At 44.3% G+C, this 23610-nt stretch overlaps 1 protein-coding gene across 2 annotated transcripts in view; it reads left to right on the top strand.

The window, feature by feature from the left end:
* Nucleotides 1-13273: 13273 nt before the first annotated feature.
* The window catches only part of wnt4 (wingless-type MMTV integration site family, member 4), a 37210-nt gene continuing 26873 nt past the window's right edge, over nt 13274-23610 (top strand). The window contains exons 1-3 of one of the 2 annotated variants that reach the window (XM_072478433.1): nt 13274-13377; nt 14712-14805; nt 17772-18007. In XM_072478433.1, the coding sequence (XP_072334534.1) occupies nt 14729-14805; nt 17772-18007 (313 nt within the window). In that variant the 5' untranslated portion in view covers nt 13274-13377; nt 14712-14728. Of the gene's footprint in view, nt 13378-14481; nt 14626-14711; nt 14806-17771; nt 18008-23610 lie in introns of those variants that run through there. The other variant, XM_072478432.1, reaches the window with a different exon arrangement.

The following is a 23610-nucleotide window of genomic DNA, read 5'->3' as shown; positions in this document are numbered from 1 at the left end:
GGCGGTTTGCATTTTCAAAAAGAACAAGTGTGACAATGTGGGTACATTTAATTGCACCTTACAGCTATTGGCATTGCTAAATGTTAACAGCACAAGCACATTGACATGTTAGGCCCAAAGGAAACTATAAGCCGGCCAGCTTGCTTAGTTACTTAGTTGCTTGCGGTGGATTGTCAGTAGGTTGATGTTACAAATGCCCCGGTTCAAGCTGAAAGCAGCCAAGGGTGCAAAGTTTCAGTGTCCTAGTCACTTTGATGGACATTGGCATTGCTATGCCTCTGGTAGTCTGCAGGTCTGGACCAGGCAAGTGGCATAACTTTGGTATTGCCACACAATAGAAGTGCAGTCTCTACAAGCAAAGGGGAGGTTGAAATTCGGTCACTTTGGTCTGCATGCACAGAGGCCTTTGGGTGCTAGACTCTGCCCATGGTGCCCAATAAGTCTTGTTCCCTGTACAGTTCTTTATGAACCTTCTGTTATACCACTTCATATAATTGAGAATCTTTGGGGAGGAACATTACTTCATGTAGTGAATGGAGTAAGTTGAAAAAAGTAAAGACCACAGTGGCTAAAGCAACACTGAAATGAAAAAAAAAAATGAAAACCGCTTATTGTCACAAGTAGGCTTCAAATGAAGTTACTGTGAAAAGCCCCTAGTCACCACATTCCGGCGCCTGTTCAGAGAGGCTGGTACGGGAATTGAAACGTGCTGCTGGCCTGCCTTGATCTGTTTTAAAAGCCAGCGATTTAGCCCTGTGCTAAACCAGCCACTGAAACAATTTGCAAAGGTGGAGATGGCGAAACAGTACCTAAACACTTTTGCAAGTCTACAGCTGCTTCACAATGCCAACTGCCTCTTCTGTGCCCGTCTCCCCTTCAGAAAGTAAACCAAATAAATGAGGGAAGAAAATAATAACTTGGGACATTGAAGCTACATTTAAGTCTGATCTGTAGGCAACCACCATTCATATTGCAGTCCAAAGAATACTTACTGAACAGAATCATAGATGCCTGCCATACAGAAGGAGGCTATTCAGCCCATTATTTCTGTGCCAGCTCCCTGCGAGAGCAACTCACCGAGCCCCACTCCCCGACCTTTTCCCCATAATCCTAAAAAAAATGTTTCTCTTCAAATAATTATCCAATTCTCGATTGAAGACCTCGATTTAATGTGCCTCAACTACACTGTCATGCAGTGCATTCTATATCTCACCCACTCGTTGCAGAAAAAAGGATTTATTCATTTTCCTGTTGGTCCTTTTGCCAATCATCATAATTCCGGGTCCCTCTGGTTCATGATCCTTCCTCCAACGTGAGCAGTTTCTCCCTGTCTACTCTTCCAGATCCCTCATGATATTGAACACCTCGATTAAATCTCCTCTCAACCTACAAAACAGAACTTCAAAGCATTATTTAAGGGAAAAGATTCGACATTACAACACCCAAACACAGTTAACTCTGCAGGCACCCGCCCCCCCCCCCCCCCCACACACACACACACACACAGAATCCACCCAAAAGCAGGCAATTAACATGAAGCAAATCCCAACCAGGAAGCCTCGACAAAGTTTTAAAATGACTTACCTGCGTTAATTTCTCATATTTCTTTGGACATCCTGTTTGAAGTCATTTGTCAAAGTTTATATATACATGTAAATTTAGCTAGTGCAGACACTCTGAGTTATGTTGGTTCAAATGAAAATTCATCAAGCTCGAACATGAATTCAGCAAGCTGTTCTGTCTTGTCGCCAGAGTTTAAGGTGAGCCACTGAAATGTGGAATGAAGCTTCCTGCACCAAGGATAAACGTGAGCTAGGATATTTTTTGAAGTATTGTAGAGTTCAGCAAATGGGTATGAACACTGAGGGTCAGCTTTATAACCAGTATTGAATCTACCAATTTACATTGTACATTTGTCAAATGAATACTTCTTCTCCCAAACATTTTAGATAATTCACCATGACTTCAAATTACTGATGTAATGTTTTAATGCATTGAAATGAAATCTATCCAAGTGCTGAGTGAGAGAAAACCACTGGTCTACCTCGTCTTCTATTCCAAAGCCTCACATTAGGGGTTAGATTCTCCACTGCATGCCAGCGGTAGTGGAGTACCAATGTGGCGGAGTTACGAGAGTTAACATAGAAACATAGAAAATCGGAGCAGGAGGAGGCCATTCGGCCCTTCGAGCCTGCTCCACCATTCATTATGATTATGGCTGATCATCAAGTTCAATACCCTGATCCCGCCTTCCCCCATATCCCTTGATCCCTTTAACCCCATGGGCTATATCTAATTCCTTCTTGAAATTACATGTTTTGGCCTCAACTACTTTCTGTGACAGTGAATTCCACAGATTCAACACTCTCTGGGTGAAGACATTTCTCCTCACCTCAGTCCTAAAAGATTTACACCTAATCATAAAACTACGGCCTCTCGCTTTGGACTCCCCCCATCATCAGTAACAATAGTTCTGAATCTGCCCTGTCTAATCTTGGTGGAATTTTATAAGTTTGTATGAGATCCCCTCTCACTCTTCTAAACTCCAAAGAATATAATCCTAACCAACTTAGTCTCTCCTCATGACAGTCCTGCCATCCTGGGAATCAGTCTAGTAAACCTTCGCTACACTCCCTCCATAGCAAGAGCATCCTTTCTCAGATAAGGACACTAAAACTGCACACAAAACTCCAGAAACAGCCTCATCAATGCCCTATACAATTGCAGTAAAACATCTCTATTCCTATACTCAAATCCTCTCACTATGAAGGCCAACATACCATTTACCTTCTTTACTGCTGCTGTACCTGCACGCTTACTTTCAGCGAATGATGCACGAGGACACCAAAGTCTCGCTGAGTATCCGCCTCTCTCAATTTACACCCATTCAAATAATAATCTGCCTTCCTATTTTTCTACCAATGTGGATAACCTCACATTTATCCACATTATACTGCATCTGCCATGTATTTGCCCACTCACTCAGCCTGTCCAAATCCCTCTGAAGCATCTCTGCATCCTCCTCACAGCTCACCCTCCCACCCAATTTTTTATCATCTGCAAATTTGGAGATAATACATTTAGTTCCCTCAATCAGATCATTAATATATAAAGTGAACAGTTGGGGTCCTAAAACAGATCCCTGCAGTACCTCATTAGTCACTGCCTGCCAATCAGAGAAAAGACCCATTTATTCCAACTTTTTGCTTCCTGTCTGCTAACCAGCTTTCTGTCCATCTCAAGACATTGCCCATAATTCCATGTGCTTTAACTTTACATATTAATCGGTGAGACCTTGTTGAATGCTTTCTGAAAGTCTAAATAAACCACATCCACCAGTTCTCCCTGGTCAAGCCACTAGTTGCATCTTCAAAGAATTCTAATAGATTTGTCAAGCATGATTTTCCTTTCTTAAATCCATGCTGACTTTGTTTGATTATACCACTGTTTTCCAAATGCTGTGCTATGAAATCCTTGATAATGGACTCCAGCAACTTCCCTACTACCGACGTTAGGCTCGCTGGTCTATAGTTCTATGTTTTCTCTCTACCTCCCATTTTGAATAGCGGGGTTACATTTGCCACTCTCCAATTTGTAGGAAACATTCAGAGTCCAAAGAATTTTGGAAAATGATCACCAATGGATCTACTATTTCTAGGGTCACTTCCTTAAGTATTCTAGGATGAAGATTATCAGGCCCTGGAAATTGGTCCACCTTGAAACCCACTAATTTCCCCAAAACCATTTCTTGACTAATACTAATTTCTTTCAGCTCCTCACTAAAACTTGTGTTTCTCCGAACTTCCAGTACATTATTAATGTCTTCCTTTGTGACGACAGAAGCAAAACATGAATTTAATTCCTCAGCCATTTCTTTGTTCCCTGTTATGAATTTGCCCTGTCAATTTCCAGCTGAGCACTTCAAAATCACTCATGCGTGAAGGGGGGGTTGGAATGCATTTAACTCTCTTTAAAGTGGTTGATGTTTGAAAACATTGTGGTTATAGCACTTCAGAGCTACTCATCCATGAAGGGAGATGAGCTGTGTTTTATGAAAGCTGTGAATCACAGCCCACTAAGAGAAATTAATGAATTACTTCTAACTAAAGGATCGAAAGGGTTTAAGCACAGGTCACTTCTTCCTCTTTCCAGAAATGGGAATGTTGTGCTTCCCCTGTCTGAGCCAGCAGATGCACGCCCAGGTGAGTGATACAACAGTAATCTTTTTCACTGCCCCTGTCTAGTCTACTCTCTAGCTTCCAGACAGGGGTCTCCTTTCTGGAGGATCAATGGGGGTGTTCCTTTGGTTAAGGTGTCTTTGTGGGTATCCCTCTGTTCAGGGGGTCTCTGTGGGAGTCTCTGTATTCAGGTGTCTCTTTGGGGGTCTATTCAGGGGGTTTCTGGGGGTTCTCCCTATCTAGGAAGTCTCTGGAGGATCTCCCCAACTTGGGGGTCTTTATTGGGGTCTCACTAATTAGGGGGTCTCTGTGGGGCCTCTCTATCTAGGGGTTTGTAAACATTGTGGTAATAGCACCAGAGTTACTCATCCATGAAGGGAGATGAATGAAGCAAGGCTCACAGCTATGTTTTATGAAAGCTGTCAATCACAGTCCACTAAGAGGAATTAATGAAGAACTTCCAGCTAAAGGTTGGAAGAGGTTGAAAAACAGGTCACTGCTTTAGGGGTCCCTATCTAGTGGGTCTCTGGGGTATCTCCCATTTTAGGGAGTCTCTGACAGGAGTGTCCCCATCTAGGGGGCCTCTGGGGGTGTCGCCAATTTTAGGGAGTCTCTGGGAGGTGGTGAGGGGGCCTGGTAGGGGCAGGGTGGGCAGGGCATGCATTGTGGGATGGGGATTGCCCCCGAGTGGACTTTGAGGGCAATTCCCTTAAGAGGTTACCCCCTTGGCCCACGGCGAGTTTCACCACATCAGGGCCATGCTGGTAAATACCAGCAGTGACTCCCGTCCATGTAATTCCAGGCCCAGAGGACCAGAGAATCACGCAACACCAGAGACTCTGGTGCCCAGCTCACTAATAGAACATAAAACATACAGTGCAGAAGGAGGCCATTCAGCCCATCGAGTCTGCAGTGACCCACTTAAGCCCTCACTTCCACCCTATCCCCGTAACCCAATAACCCCTCCTAACCTTTTTGGTCACTAAGGACAATTTATCATGGCCAATCCACTTAACCTGCACATCTTTGTGAGAGGAAACTGGAGCGCCCGGAGGAAACCCACGCAGACATGGCGAGAACGTGCAGACTCCGCACAGACAGTGACCCAGCAGGGAATCGAACCTGGGACCCTGGTGCTGTGAAGCCACAGTGCTATCCACTTGTGCTGCCGTGCTGCCCCTTAATGATGTAAGTGAACCATTTGCATCCATTAGCATCCTCCCATAAGTACATGGGCATGAACCCTGAACCTGCCGCCAGCGAGGTGCCGGCGCATAGTGGTCGGTTTGACTTCTGACATGAACCTTGATTTCGGCCGGACGCTCGATTCTCTGCCCAATCACAATCCGCTTGTCGGCGTCGCGGGACGGAGAATCCAGCCCATGGTCCCCCAGATGGAGAACACTGGCCCAGGTTACTAATCGAACCTTGAATTTTCTTTACTAATAGGAGGCCATCTGCTAAACCTGCCATGATTTACCATTCCACCATCTCTGCTGATAATGTGTTCCATATTTCTAGCACCCACTTGTGAAAAAAATTTTGCTTATGTTTCTTGTTTTAATTTGACAACCTTTGTTTTAAATTGTGGCAGTGCGCATCAGAGAGTCAGCTAGTTGCACCATAGAGTAGATGGACTGCAAGTTGGATGTTACACTCCTTTGGGTTGTGTGCGCTGCAATTCATTTTGCGACGGAAGTGATGAGTAGCCGCCATAAAGACAGGGAGAGGAATCTGAGGAACAAAACTCAACAGGCCATCCTTATGCAACATTCAACAGCAGACATTGGAGCAACTTGTGATGAGGTCTGGGAAAAGGAGGAAGAACTAGTAGGTAACAATTATTTTTTAAAGTGTCAAACCTCAAATTCTATTTATTAATAATAATAATAATCTTTATTACTGTCACAAGTAGGCTTACATTAACACTGCAATTAAGTTAAAATCCCCCAGTCGCCACATTCCAGCGTCTGTTCCTGTACACAGATGGAGAATTCAGAATCTCCAATTCACCTAACAGACACATAGGGCGGGATTCTCCCATCCCGCGGCACAGTGTCCACGCCATCGTAAACGCCGTCGCATTTTACGACAGCGTGAACAGGCCACTGCCAGGAGTAATTCTGGCCCCTACAGGGGGCCAGCACGGCGCTGGAGCGGTTCACGCCGCTCCATCTGCCGATCCTGCTGCAAAATGTGCGCCGCGGGATCCGCGCATGCACAGTGGTGCCGGCACCAACGCGCGCATGCGCGCAGGCCTCCTTCAACGCACCGGCCCCGGCGCAACATGGCACAAGAGTACAGGGGCCAGCGCATAAGAAGAGGCCGGGGGACAAAGAGGCCAGCCCGCCAATCGGTGGGCCCCAATCACGGGCCAGGCCGCATCGGAGGGGCCCCCCCTCCCCGGGGTTGGAGCCCCCCCCCCCCACAGGCCGCCACTCAACCCTTGCACGCAGAGTTCCCGCCGGCTGCAAGCAGGTGTGGACAGTGCCGGCGGGACTCAGTGTATTAACTGCGGCCGCTCGGCCCATTCCGGGCCGAGAATCGGCAGACCAGCCGCATAGAGCGGCCCACGACCGGCGCCGCGCCAACCACACCAGCGCCAATGGTGCCGATTCTCCACTCCGCGGAAAATCGCATGCTGGCATCGGGGCGGCGTGGCCCAGTCACGGGGATTCTCCGGCCCAGCCCTGGGCTGAGAGAATCCTGCCCATGTTTTGGGACTTGTGGGAGGAAACCAGAGCAACCAGAGGAAACCCACGCAGACACGGGGAGAATGTGCAGACTCCACACAGACAGTGACCCAAGCAGGGATCAAACCTGGGACCCTGGCGCTGAGAAGCAACAGTGCTGACCAGTGTGCTACAAAATGAATCCATGGGAATACATCCATCATATATTCCTTCTAGTGGTCTTCATCACTACCTTTCTGGTCTCTTAACTTTCTCAATGATCTTAGGTTATTGTCCCTCTGATCTTTGCATATTTTCCCTTGCCAAGCTCTGACTATTCCAGCCAACATGCTATTGCTCCTCTATCTCTATCGTGCTGAAAGCCAACTTTGCTTTATTCTAACCCAAAACCTACAACGAAACACCCCTTTCCCTCCCCTCTTCCTCTTGAAAATGGGCTTTTCAACCCCACCCTAAAGTCTTCGACGAGATTTATTTTGAACCTCCCTGCATTACGTGCCTTCCCTCCACAATAAAAATAATCTATCCTCACTTTCTCGGCTGGTTTGGCTATATCTGCTCACTGGTAACCGGGTAAGAGGCTGGGACGGTTTTTGTCCCATCCAGCTCACCTCCTTGCTACATGTGATTTCAGGAGTGTCACATGACCTTCAGTGTATTAGTGAAGAAGCATTCTCCATGGGCAAGCTGAGACAATGAGTGACGGCAGTGTCATAATGATGTGCTTGGTCCCAATGAAACTACACGAGCTGGGCAGCGGACACAAACAATACACGAGCTGATGTTTCAAATATCCCCGATTCCCCCTGAAAGCAGCCCCAGACCCCATCGAAGCAGTCATCCTCGATCCTGAGGAACTGCCTGGGAAGAAGAAGTGGTTGAATGCACCGTCTGTTGGTGATCAGCGTGAGAGGCATCGCAACAAAGTTTGTTCCTAACCTATCCAACATATATGTACACTCCAGTTGGCATTACTGGATAGCTGCCAGCAACATAAATCTAGGTCTGTTTTCACAAACCTAACAAGGAGCACTGGACGCAATTAAGGCAGATCTTCCCCTTGCAATGTCCAAAGACGTACAAATTGGGTGGATTGGCCATGCTAAATCGCCCTCCGTGTCCAAAAAGGTTAGGAGCGGTTATTGGGTTACGGGGATAGGGTGGAAGTGAGGGCTTAAATGGGTCGGTGCAGACTCGATGGGCCGAATGACCTCATTCTGTACTGTATGTTCTATGTAATGTCCTGCCTGAAATCAACCAACATGAATATGGAAATTTGCTCCGACTTCATGACTCAGTGACCGTAATCTCGACTGCCAAATGCAATTTAATTTGATGATGTGTGTTATTGTATTTAGTAAGATTTCACTGTAATATTTTCTCAAGCCCTTTCGATCAGTACAATTAATTATGAGGCAAATATCCTGCGATTGACTTCTGTAAAGTTAAACATGATACCTTCCCACTAGAACATTGCTGAGATGTTCGGAGGAGAGTTCAATAAAGATTTGCTAAATGGAGCTGCTTTATTGTTAATTTAACTGTGTACATTTTCCCCTCTCTTTGCCACTCTGTGTTTGGCATGTGGCCCAGTGTTCACTAGTAAATCAGTTGCTTTCCAGTGTCTGTAGATTTGATTAATGTGGGTGCCGAGTCAGTTCTTCATAAAGTGATAACAGGAGCCCTGCACTTCCTCAGATTGGGGAGTGGGAAAGGACAGCACAAAAGATTAAGACAAATGAAACTTGGAAAGTGGTTTCTAGTGAAGAGCTGATTGGTTACTCCGAAGAAATGTCTTACAGCCGACCAAAAGGTCATCACTCATCTTTACTCCTACCTTGAGTCTGGGAGGTAAGAACAAGGGTAAAGTTAGCCATGAAATATGTAGCGTTATCATTTGTACAAGTGCCCAGAATTTTTTTTAAATCGGGCTTCTGCTCAAACTTTATGTTGAGCCCGAAGACATCATACAAAGCAAAGGACAACCCCACTGTATTAGTTTGCAAACTATGCTGTATCGTATTATCAGTCCACTATTTTAATGGAGAGGTTAATTTACTTTTGCTAGATTAATGTCTCCATTAGAATGGTAGATAGAAAATAGCTTGTTACATGGTAGGTTAACATCATAGTTAACATAGCAAACAAAGGGATTGTTTAACTAATCTTTGTACAATAACAGCCGAGACAATACCTGTGCTGTTATTCCTTGACATTATAGCATTGATATTTCCCATTTTCACTTTATTTTATTCCGTGTGTAAGCTATTTGGATGATTGACGAGTAAAGATGATGCAGGGAAGAGTTAGCAAGCAACAAATGGCAAACTCAGCTTACAAAGGGTTAAAGGTACATCTGTAAATCTTAGATAGAAAACGCTGGAAATGCAGAACAGGTAAAACGCGCGTCCGAAAGATATAGACTATGAGCCGAGGAGTAACCTTTCAGAATTTACTTTGGACAAATCGTCTGAGTGTTCTCACCAAGTGATCTAAACGGAGATAAAATGATCAAAAATACTATTGACAAAAGCACAGCGTTCAATTCTGCTATGACAAAAAATAGCGAGAAAATCCAATCCGAAATAGCCATGTCCTCCTGATTGCAAAATGCTGCCCAAAAGCAGATCAATGTCAGCAATGCCGTTAGACGAACATCAAAAAGATGATGGTAAGTTTAATTTCCTGCATGCTATGTATTTTTAGCATAATGATTAATGCATTTGTGCGAAATTCCTGTCTGTACTATTTTAATGCGGTTCTTAACCCATTGAAAATAAACAGGCTTAAATCAATGTTAAAGTAGCCAAACTTACATCAGCAGGAGATATTTCACCCCAGTACATTGCACCCCACTATCTCAAAATCCCTCCCATATTAAACCAACCTAAGATCCTTTCTGTTTAATCCATTCTTGTGTCCTTTCTTCGTTTGGTGTATGTTTTGTGAATATTACACCATTTTTTACTGGATCATATATTTCTCCCACACTACTCCCAATTGCTCCTGACATCTACTGTGTTTAATGCCACCTAGTCGCCTGGTCCTAATGATTCAAGACTCGTGTTAGAGATTCATCTCACTATAAAATTAAATTTTATGAGATGTTTCATTCCACAAAGGTGAGGAATATGATTGCTGAGAATAGAACACATTCTAATTTCAGGCACTCCCGGGTCACAAATAGCAGGATCAGTTATAGCACGTTCTTCCTATACTTGCTCTATGACCACCCGGGTTTGCTTTGCACCATCACCCCTTTTGTCTTTTAATCGTTACTGCTTTCCACCCAATTTGTTCTTTCCTCCCCTTCCCCTAACTTCCCCTGCCTCTGTACTTGATCAAAAACTGCTACGTCTCTATATTTTTCCAGTTCGAAGAAAAAAAGCCATCGAACTGCAATACAGTTCTGTTTCTCTCCCCACAGATGCTGCCGGACCTGCTGAGTATTTCCATCACTTTCTGCTATTGCTTTCGAAATAGCGCAGTATGTGCTTAGGTGTCAAATTCATCATGCTCCTTGCGACATGTTACTCTATTAAAGATGTTGGCTTGGTGAGATGCAAAATAAGAATCTCATCAATCTGGCCCAACAATGTTTTTCAGTCCAAACACCGGAGGAGTGCTTGCTCCAGCACGAGCGGGACATTTCCCCTTTCCCAAACTAGGCACCGTATCACTTTTGGTAGTGTGTTTTGCAAATGGGTACCAAATGGGAGCCATTGCCACTGTGAGGAACGAACAGTAGTATTCTGAGAAAGAAGCGTTGGTATAACCCCCATTCCAGACAGCCCAGGAAAACAGGGAGGAGGAAAATGGCTCTGATGGGTCCAGCTGTCCCACTCCCAACAGTAAAATGTCTTGTTGGCAAGTCACTCAAGGCGAAGGTACTCAGAATCGAAACACCACGAGGAAAGCAACATGAAACCTCCTCTGCTATTCTTCCCTAGTAACTGGATTAAGAAGTTTCTGTGTGAGATTTGAATTAGGACCGACCCTAAGGGAGGGCACACTGGATTGATGGGCCCACTGGGATTTGAATTAAGCCCGCTCAACTAATTTCGCCTAGCATCTTTGCAACCAACAGAAAAATGAAACGTTCAGCTCATCAGTTTGGGTTGGATTTGAACCTGGGCCCATTTTTTATTTCAATGAAAACAATAACTATCGCCAGTTTTCAACAAGGTGCAAACCCGTTCGGTGGAATAATGCGATGCTTGAACTCGCATTCCTCCGATTTTTCTCAGGCTTCAGTGTTTGAATCCAGTCCAATATAATCCGATAGCATCAGCTCCGTATTGCCAAATGATCAATTGACAGGACAGTAATACTGCATCCTATAAAGTGTTTTCATCATGAAACCTTCAGATGATCACAAAAAAAAGCGAAATCCCTTCTACAAGTCCGGCCAAACAGGAACTGTCTCATAAAGGAGTTTGATCATTCGTTTTCAGGGGTGTTGCAAGCAGAGCTCAAATCCAGCAATAGCTAGGGCAACAGATAATTTATCTTTTAACAAAAGAGCAATGTGTGGTATTAAAGAGAAAGAATGGAATATTTGCCCAGTTTTGCCAAATATTAACTTTCAAGAACCAGGTATCGCCTGTGTTAGATTTACAGTAAACTCCCTCTATTTCACAAAACCAATGTTCCTTCAATGAAATTTCAGAATAGCATCTGCTGCTGAATCAGTGTGACACTTCCATTCCTCATGGCAACAACACTTATGGTACCTTTGAGACTAATTCAATGGTAATGTATGCTGAATTATGGGTGCGATGGACAGAAGTTTAAAAACTACAGTGCCTTAGCTGAATTCCTTTAATAGCTGATATGTTAAAAATGCGAATGGATCTGGCACAGTGGTTGTGATGACATGGCATCAATTTATTTGTCACCATGGTACTTATAAACAGAGTGAAAAGTAAATTGTATTGCAGGCTGAAATAGCCCTTTGTCTCTCTCCCCCCCCCCCCCCCCCCCCCCCCATGAACTACCCTTCCAAAGTATTGGGGATCAATTACTTTTGTACACCTACAGGATTGATCTTTATGTGTCAGGAGATGAGACCAATTTTTTTTGTGTGTCAGGAGATGAGGCCCTGGGAACACAGGGGTGACCAAATTTTATAAAATGGAGGAATGGACGCTTCAACCGTGGAACAAGCAGGCAGGCCAGTGACCAGTGGGAGGGAGGGAGGGGGGGTGTATTTGATAACCTTGATGCCATAATAGCATGGGGGGGGGGGGAGTGGCAGTGGCGGTGGGGTGTTTAAAATCAACTAAAACTTTCAACCTGTCTTGTTGAGTCACAACCTTATCATCTCTCAAGGCAGACTCGCTCATTTGTAGACCCGGTCAAAGCACTCAAACTCACCATGGAGACTCACAGACTCCCATGGGCTGGCCCTAGAATTATGGGATAAAGCAATCCCATAAGAGACACGGGGCAATCTGTTAAAATAAGGGGCAATCCCTTGAAATACAGTCGGTCACCCTGGTGAACACCCCAAACTGACCCTCAGTTGAGCTGAACTTAGTGAGTACATTAGCGTTTTGAGTGTTGTTTTGTGACCAGATTCTATCCGGAAACTTCAATTTTTTAACTGGAGATATTCTGATCTATCAACATGTCATATGATTTCTATCCTCATCCTCACTCTCATTGTGGCCATCAGTATTAACCTTGGGAGAATGTTTATTCTTTGTGCCATGCGTAATTAAATCATAAACCTGTTTATAAAAAATGATTTTGTTACACATGGGACACGGGAGGGCATTCCCCCTCACAATGCTGCTCATGCCATGGTCTTTTAAGGGGGGGGGGGGGGAGACTCAATAAAGAGGCTAAGAATGATCATCTGCTGCTCATGCCAGCTGAAGTGAAATACCTTAATGGGAGCAAAATACTGCCCATGCTGGAAATCTGACATAAAAACATAAATGCTGCAAAAACTCAGAACTGTCTGCGGAAGGGTCATTCCACTGGGGCTAAATCGCTGGCTTTGAAAGCAGACCGAGGCAGGCCAGCAGCAACGGTTTGATTCCCCTAACAGCCTCCCCGAACAGGCGCCGGAATGTGGCGACTAGGGGCTTTTCACAGTAACTTCATTTGAAGCCTACTTGTGACAATAAGCGATTTTTCATTTCATTCCAACTCGAAACGTTAACTGTTTTTTCCCTCCACACACGCTGCCAGACCTGCTGAGTTTATCCAGCATTTTGTTATATTTTTTTTAATTACTATACCTCAGTCGTTCCAGTTTGAGGAGTTGAGTGGGTTTCCGGCTTACAGGCTGCCCTGTGGGAAGTGACCTCGGCCAGGGAGACATACAAAGTGCTACAAATGACCTCGGTGGCGGCACGGTTACACAGAGGTTTAGCACTGCTGCCTCACAGAGCCAGGGACCTGGGTTCGATCCCTGCCTTGGGTGACTACGTGTGTGGAGTCTGCACTTTCTCCCCGTGTCTGCGTGAGTTTCCTCCCACAGTCCTAAAGCTGTGCAGGTGAGGTGGGGTTACAGGATAGGGTAAGGGGAGTGGGCCTGGCAGGGTGCTCTTTCAGAGTGTCGGTACAGACTCGATGGACCGAATGGCCTCCTTCTGCACTGTCGGGATTCTATGATTCCGCGTCCGGGAGCCTGGGAAACAGGAAAAGGAGCCACTGGTGCTGCTGCCCCCGTCGCTCTTTGGTAGGTCGGGAGAGGGTGAATGTTGGTTGAGAACAGGCTTTGATGCCCTGTGAAACTATCTCATCCCAATAAAGGGGTTGATGTGCCCATGGTGTTGGTGCCAGTGTGACTGTAAAACGACACGAACCATCACCTGCCACAGAGAAAGTGCGAGTGGGGTGGGTGATTTGTGAGGGGAAAGGACATTTCGTTTTGGTGAGACTTACGTTTTTTTTGGAGGGGGGCTCAGTTTGAAAGCAGTCTTGAAATGAGAAAGGCTCTGTGTAAAAGGGGGAGGTGAGAAATTGTCAATTCTCCTTCGCGTCTCTCCCTCTACCGGCTGTTTGAGTGCCTTCTCTGCCCAGCGCTTCCTCCCGTGCAAATTCGCTGTCAGATGCTGCTGCTGTCAGTGGATCTGCGAGTCACCAGCGCCTCTGCAACCAGCGGCGAATGGAAGCAGCCCGTGGGGCTGATTGACACGGTGGCCGGTCCAACCCTGAGCTGCCGAGAACCTCCCCCCTCCTCTCTCTCTCTCTCTCCCACCCCGGGAGGGGGTGGAGGGGCTCAGCGCCCGATCGGGGATCCGAGTGGGGTTCGACTCGCCACCTCGCATTCTCCTGCTCAACACAGCCTGGGCGCCACATCCCACGGAGACAAGCCTTGGGCGCCGCACCGCAGACTCGGCAAACGCTCATCCCTCCTCCTTCTTCTCCCTTTGCCTCTCTCTACAACCCAACCAGAGCTCGCCCCGGACCCGGCTGGAGCTCCAACCACCGCCCCCCCCCCCCCAAAAAAAAAAACCTCTCACATCATACATCCCTCGACCGCAGAAGGCTTGTGCTATTTCCACCAGCAATCACTTTACAACCACACTCAAAACAGCACTTAAAAAAAAAAAGACGATCTGTCCGTCCGGGTGTATTTATATATGTTGGCGACATCCTCGATTATAACTTTGTTTTGGAGAAAAAAGAAATTGAGTGGATCTTTCTTTGGGCGAAGATTTTTTTTCCCAAACCTGTAACAAACAACCTGGAAAACTACAAAAGACTTGTTGCACTTTATGCGATTTTTTTTAACGAGGGTGAGATTCTGAAACACTTCCTCTTTTCAAACAAAAAAAAATCATCTGCAATTAAGGGATCAAATATTTTTTTGCCTGGATCTTAGGTTTCCTGAACTTCGCGATGACTCCGGTCTCCGTCCTGCGTTCGCTTCTCGTCCTGGTCTTGGCTCTGTTCGCGACCAATGCTAGTAACTGGCTGTAAGTGTTGACGATTGTGATTTCTTGCATTTGTAAATTATCTGCAAAAGAAAAAATGTTCTGATTCTCGCAGCTGAGGGTGAGCTGGTGCAACAGGTAGAATGTGTGAGGGGGATTGGAGGGGGGATCCGAGTTTCGTTCTCTTTCCAAAACAAAAATACCCTCTTTTTTGCCCTTACAGTAAGTGTTTTTTTGGGGTGATTTAAATTGTTTTAAACCCCCTCGACTCCCCTCAATGTTGTCATTCAGACTCTGAAAGATGTCCCGGGGATGGGGGGGGGGGGGGAGTGCCACCCGATTAAAACATTAAACATATTGGGCAATTTAAACTGAGCCCCAATATAAAATTCATTGATAATACAGCGGAGTTACATTTATATTTATAACATTTGAACGTGGGTTTTTTGTTTAATTCCAAACTTTTCCACACATTTCTGTCTGCCAACAATCCTCGGCCGGGGGAATGTCAATGATTATTTATTTATTTCAATTCATTATTTTTGTTGATTGGTTAGGTGGGGTGATCGGAGAGAGGGGGGGGAGAAGAAGAAAAAAAATAGACTTGTACAGACGTGTTCTAGACTTCAGCAGATATGTGCTTTCAATTAATACTCATTTTTTCATTCATACTGTGAGGGAAGGTGCCAGCAAAATGACAGGCGTGTTATTTAAATTGTGGGATCACCCCTCCCCCCCCCCCCCGCTGCTTTATTTGAAGGATTTTATTTTTTGGTGGGGGAAAGAAAGAACCGAGTCAAATATGTCGTTCGTGTTGAAAATGTTGATATAATTGGAGGGGGGATAATAGCTGGATGGTACCTGGAATATAGCCTCCCTCTGCACCAGCCTATGGCTCTTCAATATAGACCCAAATCAACTAAAATAAAAGTTAATTATCAGACTTATATCCAACAGAGGGAAATGCTTTGTTTTAGAATTGTAGAATTGTTTTTCTTTAAAGCCCCCTACATCCATAATAACCGCGCATTTAAATGGCTAGCATGTGGCGATTTTCTCTAAAAAAACACAAAGTAATTAAACGGGAGCGCGATGCTGCTTGTGCACAATTAACATTTCGTGTGATTTATAGAACGGGCGGAATTAAATGCAATCGTCCCGTCCTCTTGTTTTGGAAAAAACAGAAGTTTCGTCCGAAATCCGCCAGGAACAGAGATAGGAGTGTGAGAGAGGAGGACCTGTGCATTTCCCATGTCTGATTAAAGAAAGTATTTGTTTTCCAAACGATACTAGGCACATCGGAGGAGGGGGGGGGGGGGGCTGAAGGTCAGCTTTGCACAACAACAGTCTCGTACACTGTCACAGTGCTGCAAACCTCGCCAGTCTGATTGTACTTGCTGTGGGCGACCCTAACCGAACAGAGAGGGTGGGCAGGGCAGCCTCCAAACTGAGCAAGTTATTCCAGAGGGGATAATAAAGTTAAATAAAGGTGCACCACACTGTAGGCGGGAAAAGACAAATCAGTTGCCCCTTATAACCCTTTAATTACAGAAAGTGATTTTGTTGTTGTTGCAACTTCGAACTCATCGGATGACGAAGTGCGTTCATTTCCAATAACATTCAGAATTTGAGAAAGCTGTGATACCCGGAGTGTTCTGGTTCGCCGGAGTCTGCATTGTTACCACGGCCAGAGCGATATTGACTGACCTGGCAGACTTCACGCTGGTATATGGCCAGAGAGAGAGCTCATTAACCGCGAGGCAAGTGGCGGGTGCCCATACTAAAGCGCAGGTCCTCTTTCCGATGTGAAATTTAGTCGCTAGTTCCCCGTTATGCAGATAAACTGCACAACACACAGCGAGGCTCAGATGATTGTACAACTTGTTTGATAAATAGTTTCTCCCTTAAAAAAAAAATCGGGCAAAAACAATAACTCATCTGAAGATTAATTTGAGAAATTGTTTTCCAAATTCTGGATTCGGAGCAAGTCAAATTTTGGGATTGATATACATCAGCCCTCAGACAAGTAGCATTTCGTGTTTTCGGACTAGACGAGACATAACGATGAATCACAAAATGTGTGGCCTACACGATTCACACAATCCACTTTCTGACCATCTTCAGTCATAATTCTGCTCCCCCCAAAATTTAAAGCAGAATTGTTCCCACACCCCTCCCTCAAACACACTCACAATGTTGTGTACACCTCTTTTAAATACACTGAAGGTGATTATTTTTGCTTTTAAAACCTGCTCATCTCCGAGGTAAAAATGTTCCTCTTGTCAAAATTTTAAAAAAACAAGCCGCTTAAAATAAGACAATTAAATTAATAAAATATTGCAAACTTCAATGCAAAGATGGTAAAGAAAAGAGCAGCGTTTGCAGTGTCTAAACTGACCGTGCAAATCTGGGCTCGATCTGTTTAATGAGCCCTCATTCTCCGGTCCTCCTTGTTTAACAGTTGTCATGAGTTTATCTAAAGCCCCCTCAGGCTCTTTAACTCGGGTTTTTTGTTGTTGTTGAAAAACTGAATTAAGGATCAAATTGGGCAAGTTGGAATTGACAAACAGCGTTCGTTCCGCGTGTCTTTTTTATTTCTTCTGTTTGGAACCTCCGTCGTGTGTTTCACCTCTTGTGATTACAAACATTTGAGCATAAAACGTTAAACATTAAATAAGCTTCCAGACAAAACAGATAGTTAAGACACTGTTTGGCACTGGCCCAGGGAATGTCTCTCGGCTTCTGAAGCTATGATATCTCGGGTTGTTATTGCAGTAGATTTTCTGTTATGGACTGAGATCGATCGCTTATTATTTCATGCTGGTAAAAACCCACCACCAGTGTTTTGAAATGTGGTGGACCTGCTTTGTTACACTGTGATGACCCCCCCCCCCCCCCCCAGTCATTTTAATACAGCCTTTTAGTTTTTACACTGATGGATCCTTCCACCAGCCACCCCGCCCCCCTTTGCTCCTGCTAACCCGCTGCCTTTCTGGGTGTTTTAACAGGTATTTGGCCAAGCTGTCTTCGATCGCCAGCATCCAGGACGAGGAGACGTGCGAGAGATTGAAGGGTTTGATAAACCGACAGATCCAGATCTGCAAGCGCAACGTCGAGGTGATGGACTCGGTGCGGAGGGGAGCGGAGCTGGCTATCGAGGAGTGTCAACACCAGTTCAGGAACCGCCGCTGGAACTGCTCCACGGTCGACACGCTGCCCGTCTTCGGCAAAGTGGTCACTCAAGGTACACACAGGAGAGCGTAGGCCAATAATCCCGGGTTATTGCGCACAAGGTACACAGATCAGAGATAACAGACCCGCAGGAGATGCATCGGGGGTGGGCAATGCGCAGTTAAAACGGTGAGAGAGGAGGCTAAGTGAAATTGCAGACGTTGGTGATTTTTTTTGGGTTCAAGAAACAATTGAGGTTAGAGAATTGGTTTATGAAAAGGGGACTTGCTGTCCTCCACGATACAGATTATTCTCCTAGAAATGCTGACATTGTCATATACTCCAGGAATATGTTCGGAGTTATCACAAACCAAAGGCACACAAAGTCAAAGATAAGAGAGAAAATAACTTGCATTTATCAGAACGAGTCATTCCTACAGAAGGCATACATCTATCATTGCAATCTTGGGATTTAATATACATCGGTCAGGAATAATAACCCAACGCTCAATATATTGAGAAAGGAACAATGAATACACATAAATTAAATACATTGATACAAAGACTGAGAGGACAGATGCACAAACACATTTGTGACAACAATCTCCAGATAGAATACTGGGAGGATCAGGATTCTCTGTACCTAGAAAGAAGAATTAATAATTGGAATGTCAATAAAGGGTGGCAGGTTCTGGATACTCTGTTCCCGGAATGAAGAACTAATTCTTGGAAAGTTAATAAAGGCTGACCTATGATGATAGGTCTCTTGCCTCTTTCTAATTTATCAACACTATTTTCCTCTTGCAGCTCCTAAGCTACAAATATATTGTCCTCTTCACTGTGTTGAAGCCATGATTCATTACATGATCTCCCACTCTAACCCACACTTTCCCAAGGCTTCAAAATGGTAGAACATTTTATCTCCCTTCGTTGGCCCTAAGCTACTTGGTCTAAAACCCAGGCTAAGAATCAGGTGGTAACTTGTCTTCTCCCTTACTCTTTTCACCCTATGGGGGAAGGGGGTATATTTCACCTCTGGCTTTTACCCTTCATTTGAAATAGAATCCTTACAGTGTTGAAAAAGGTCATTCAGCCCATCAAGTATGCACCAACCCTCTGACAGAACACCCAGGCCCACTCCCCCCATGATCCCATATCACCACCTAACCTGCTCATTTTTAGACTGTGGGAGGAAACCAGAGCACTCGGAGGAAACCCACACAGACGCAGGGAGAATGTGCAAACTCCACACAGACAGTCACTCAGGGCCAGAATTGAACCTGGCTCTCTGGCGCTGTGAGGCAGCAGTGCTAACCACTGTGCCACCCTGCCGCTTGGATTTTTGTAGAATACAAAACAATGTTCTGTGGTAAACTGGAAACATATCATGGACAGGTGTAGATAATCAATAATTAAACCCAAAGAGGATGTATTGTTTTAATAATCCAGAACCACAAAGTGAATGTCAGTGAAAGCAATCAGAAGGCAAAACTTGAATCTGGAATAGCAAGGGTCAGGTACAGATTGTTGGCAGGTATATGGAGTTAAACCACAGATTAGCCATGATCTCCGTTCCTATGTAGGTTGTAATCCAGAGATGTATAATACACAGGTATGGATTAGAAATAGCACTGCTCTTAGCCAGTTCCTTCGGATGAAGGATGACTTGCTTCCACTGTGGTTCAATGGATTCTGAAATCGCTGATAAGTCCAATGCATGATATAATTAATTACATTAATACTGGGATGGGTTACACACTGATCATAATCTAGGAGAACACCAGTTAGACAGCCACCCTGATGGCTCAGTGAGTTTATCCAGTGAATAGTCAAGCCTTACAAATGTGGATGACCTACATTCGATCCCAGATCATGGTCAGCACTCAAGGATGAAACAACTAACCAGGTTTCACTGCTCACTTCCAGCAACCCTCATTGTGGACTGTGATCATTAGGGCAAGGGCAAGGTTGGGCTTTGATGCCCTGTATGGCTTAAACGGGCTGCCGATTGTTAGAGCTCACACATCAATAATGACCAATATGGAAATACCAAAGGACTTCCAGAACCAAAGAGCCAATAAATTCAGGAGACTGGGAGAGAAGAAAAATAATTAAGGCAACTGATAATGGCACAGCCCCTAAAACTAGAATATAGTGATATAAACATGTCGAATATCAGTAATTCAAGAAATAAGATAAAAAACCTGAACAGAATACTCAATTTCCATGCGGTTGTAGAATAGATCAAAGTGGATTGGCACTTTTTGTACAGCTTTCATTGCTATTGAAACTGATCTAAGGAATATTGGTAGGGTGTATAACAGGTGGCCAATCTTCTACGAGCTGGTTTACCCATCCCTGCCCCAACTGAACATGACATTTCCACCTCCGTCTTTCTATTTCAAATCCTGATCCATCTGTCATGTGTTTATTTCACATTTCTCAGTATTTATTTATATCTATAATCATTCATGTATTGGCAAATAAAATGCATAGGATTAATGCAACTGAGATGTACAAATAGAGAAAATGGTATTGGGAATAACACACATACAGGGCAGACAGTAGTCCCAGTGGTGCCACAAATAGTGGTGAAATCAGGACAGCTATGGTAATCTCAAAAACAATCACATACAAATTTGTAACTGAAATCCTAGGGCAATCATACACATAACAATGACAATAATCTAAGGGCATTCACACACAGCAGTTACGGTATTGGAAATGTCACAAAAAGGCATCACTCTCACAAAAATCTGACCTCTGCAACATCGCCTGTCTCCTATTCTGCCACAGCCTACCTGCTGCTGAAATCCTCGCCTTTCATTCCCCATAAACTTGAGCTTATCCAGAAATCTGCTGCCCCTATTCTAACTCACACCAAGTCCTGTCCATTCATCACCCAACAGTGGCTCCCAATCCATCAATGATTCAATTTTAAAGTTCCCATTCCCATATTCAAATCCCTCGTCGGCCTCACTGTTCCCTATTTCTCTAACCTCCTGCAGCCCTTTAACCCTCCAATCACGTCACATTCCTCCAACTCTAGACTCCTGCGTCCCCAGATTTTCCCCTGCCATTAATAGTTGTGCTGTCAACTATTCAGGCTCTAAGCTCTGGAACAAAACTGTCTGTCTCTCCACCTCTTCTCCTTTAAGACCCTCCATAAATGTGACAAAAATTTTAGTCACTTCTTTATTCACATGTCTTAATGGGTCCTTCTTCAACTCTGGCAATTATCGAAGGTTTCCCGACAGTCGAAGTACTCTATAAATGCAAGTTGTTGTACTCACAGGGCATTCACAGAGCGGTGACAATAACCCAAGGGCAAACATGCACAGAGCCGTGAAAGCAATGTCGGGACAGTTGCACATGGTCATTTTGACTGCATAACTTAAACCAAACATTGATTGTGTGAGAAAATAACACTGGATCAGTTCTAAATAAATAGGGATTACATTCAGAATTCAATTGATACAAATTTTATCAATCACACAATGCAGGTGTCACTGACAAAACCAGCAATTATTGCCTTTAAAAGGTGGTGGTGGGTCACTTCTTTGAACTGAAGTCCAATGAGCAATTTGGATATAACTGGGACGTGTTTAGGGTCAATTCAGAGGGCAGTTAAGAGTCAACCACATTGCTGTGAATCTAGAGACACTGATAGACCGATCCGAATCAGGTTGCCTTCACAAAGACATTAGTAAACTAGTCGGACTTTTATGGCAATCCAGTTGTTTAACTCGGAATTACAAAAATCCTATAGTTTCCAAACCAGCTAGGTAAGGACAGCAGATTGCCTATTCAAAAGGACATTAGTAAACCGGTTGGGATTTTCTATTTTTTTAAATTTCGAGTATCCAATTCATTTTTTTTCCAATTAAGGGCAATTTAGCATGGCACTCCCGTATTCTGGCACATCATAATTGAAGGTTCTTTTGTTTTTCTGCCTCTGTAGATAGTTCAGGCAGTGTCCTATTGGGCCCTCCCCTCCACAAACACCCCCAACTCCCTCCCTCCCCACCACCCACCTTCCCTTCCCTTCTATTGGTACAGAGGGGGGGGTATCTGGTCTCTCCAGCGCAAAGATCAGTGTTTGTACCATTTGTTTTTTGTAGAAATGTGTTGTGAACTGTTTTAATAATCAGAGTATCCAGCACCGCCACCCCCCCCCCCCCTGCCCATACATTGGTACTGAGGGGAGGGTACCCTGTTTCTCCAACACAAAATTAGTGTTTGTACCATTTGGCCTTGTATATATTTTTTACTGTTTTTATAAAAAGATATGGCCAATCCACCTACACTGCACATCTTTTGGGCTGTGGGGTCAAAACCCACGCAAACACGGGGAGAATGTGCAAACTCCACACGCACAGTGACCCAGAGCCGGGATCAAACCTGGGACCACGGCTAACCACTTGTGCCACCGTGCTGCCCGCCGGTTGGGTTTTTAATGACAATCCATCAGTTTAATGGTCACCATTACTAGTTTTTGTTATTCCAGATTTAAAAAATTACCTGATTTTAAGTTCTCCGGGTATCATGTGAATTTGACTTCATGTTTCCAATTATCAGTCCAAACTTCTGGATTACTAATCTGGTCGGATCACCACAATGCTGCCTTGCCCAGTAATAGGAGGACATATAGGTTCAATCCCGCAAATCCGGCACCTTCGGAACCAAGACCATGCCCGACTTTGGATTTTCTAGGATTTTGGACGTCCAACCTGGCAACCTGGGTTCAAACTAACCCGTTTAGTTATCATGCAATACGTTCAGTCACAGAGTTCAATATCTCAGGCTTACATCTAGTTCCCGTACAATATCGATCTTCAGTTAGCAGCTTGTGTCCGGGCTATTACATTTTGAGGGTGTGTTGCAAAATAGGATAAAAACAAGTCATCAACAATAAGCTCCTTGAGCTTTACATTAGAACCATTCCAGAGTGGGGCTAAATCTATGCTGTTCCTGACCAGTGGCACCCTTTCAAAAAATGTCCTGTTACTCAAATTGATTTATTGTTTTCTTTGTGGATATCCACTTTGGCAAGCATTTTTCAAGCTGACAAAAGCCAGTGTGCAAAACTCAAAACGCCCAGTTTTTTTGGACATCTCGGGTTTTCAGGTAGCCAGATTTAAGGTACTGTACCTGTACTTCATAGACTTACCGAGCTGGTGTAAATTCATCAAGGACAGGCCAGGAAATCAAGATCAGTTCTAAATAAAAGAAAGATTGCATTCAGAGTTAAATTGATATTAATGTATTCATTCATAGGATGTAGGTGTCACTGGCAAAACCAGCAATTATTGCCCATCAGAGCCATCCCTTTTAGAATTACTTAAGTAAGAACTAGTTTAAAATATCCCAAGTAAATTAACCCAGCCCACAACACAATGCCAAGATAGAGATGGCTGCAAGGACTTGGGATCTGTGGAGATCAAAGGAGATACTTCGGAATGTACAGTGTATTGGAGTAACACTATAATCTGATTTGTTGGAGAATCGTGGGTTTGAACAGGCTAACTAGATCAGCAGAGATAGCAATGTAATAGATACATTAATATACAGTAGTAAACAAACAACATATGTAGATATTGGGAATCAAATAAAGGAAAGTGTGCATGGTTCGCATTTAGGAAACTTAACAGCAAAAAGTTGATTAACTTGGTTGGT

This window comes from Scyliorhinus torazame, chromosome 16 (genome assembly GCF_047496885.1).
Source record: "Scyliorhinus torazame isolate Kashiwa2021f chromosome 16, sScyTor2.1, whole genome shotgun sequence".
NCBI lineage: Eukaryota > Metazoa > Chordata > Chondrichthyes > Carcharhiniformes > Scyliorhinidae > Scyliorhinus > Scyliorhinus torazame.
This window is presented reverse-complemented; position numbering and strand designations above follow the sequence as displayed.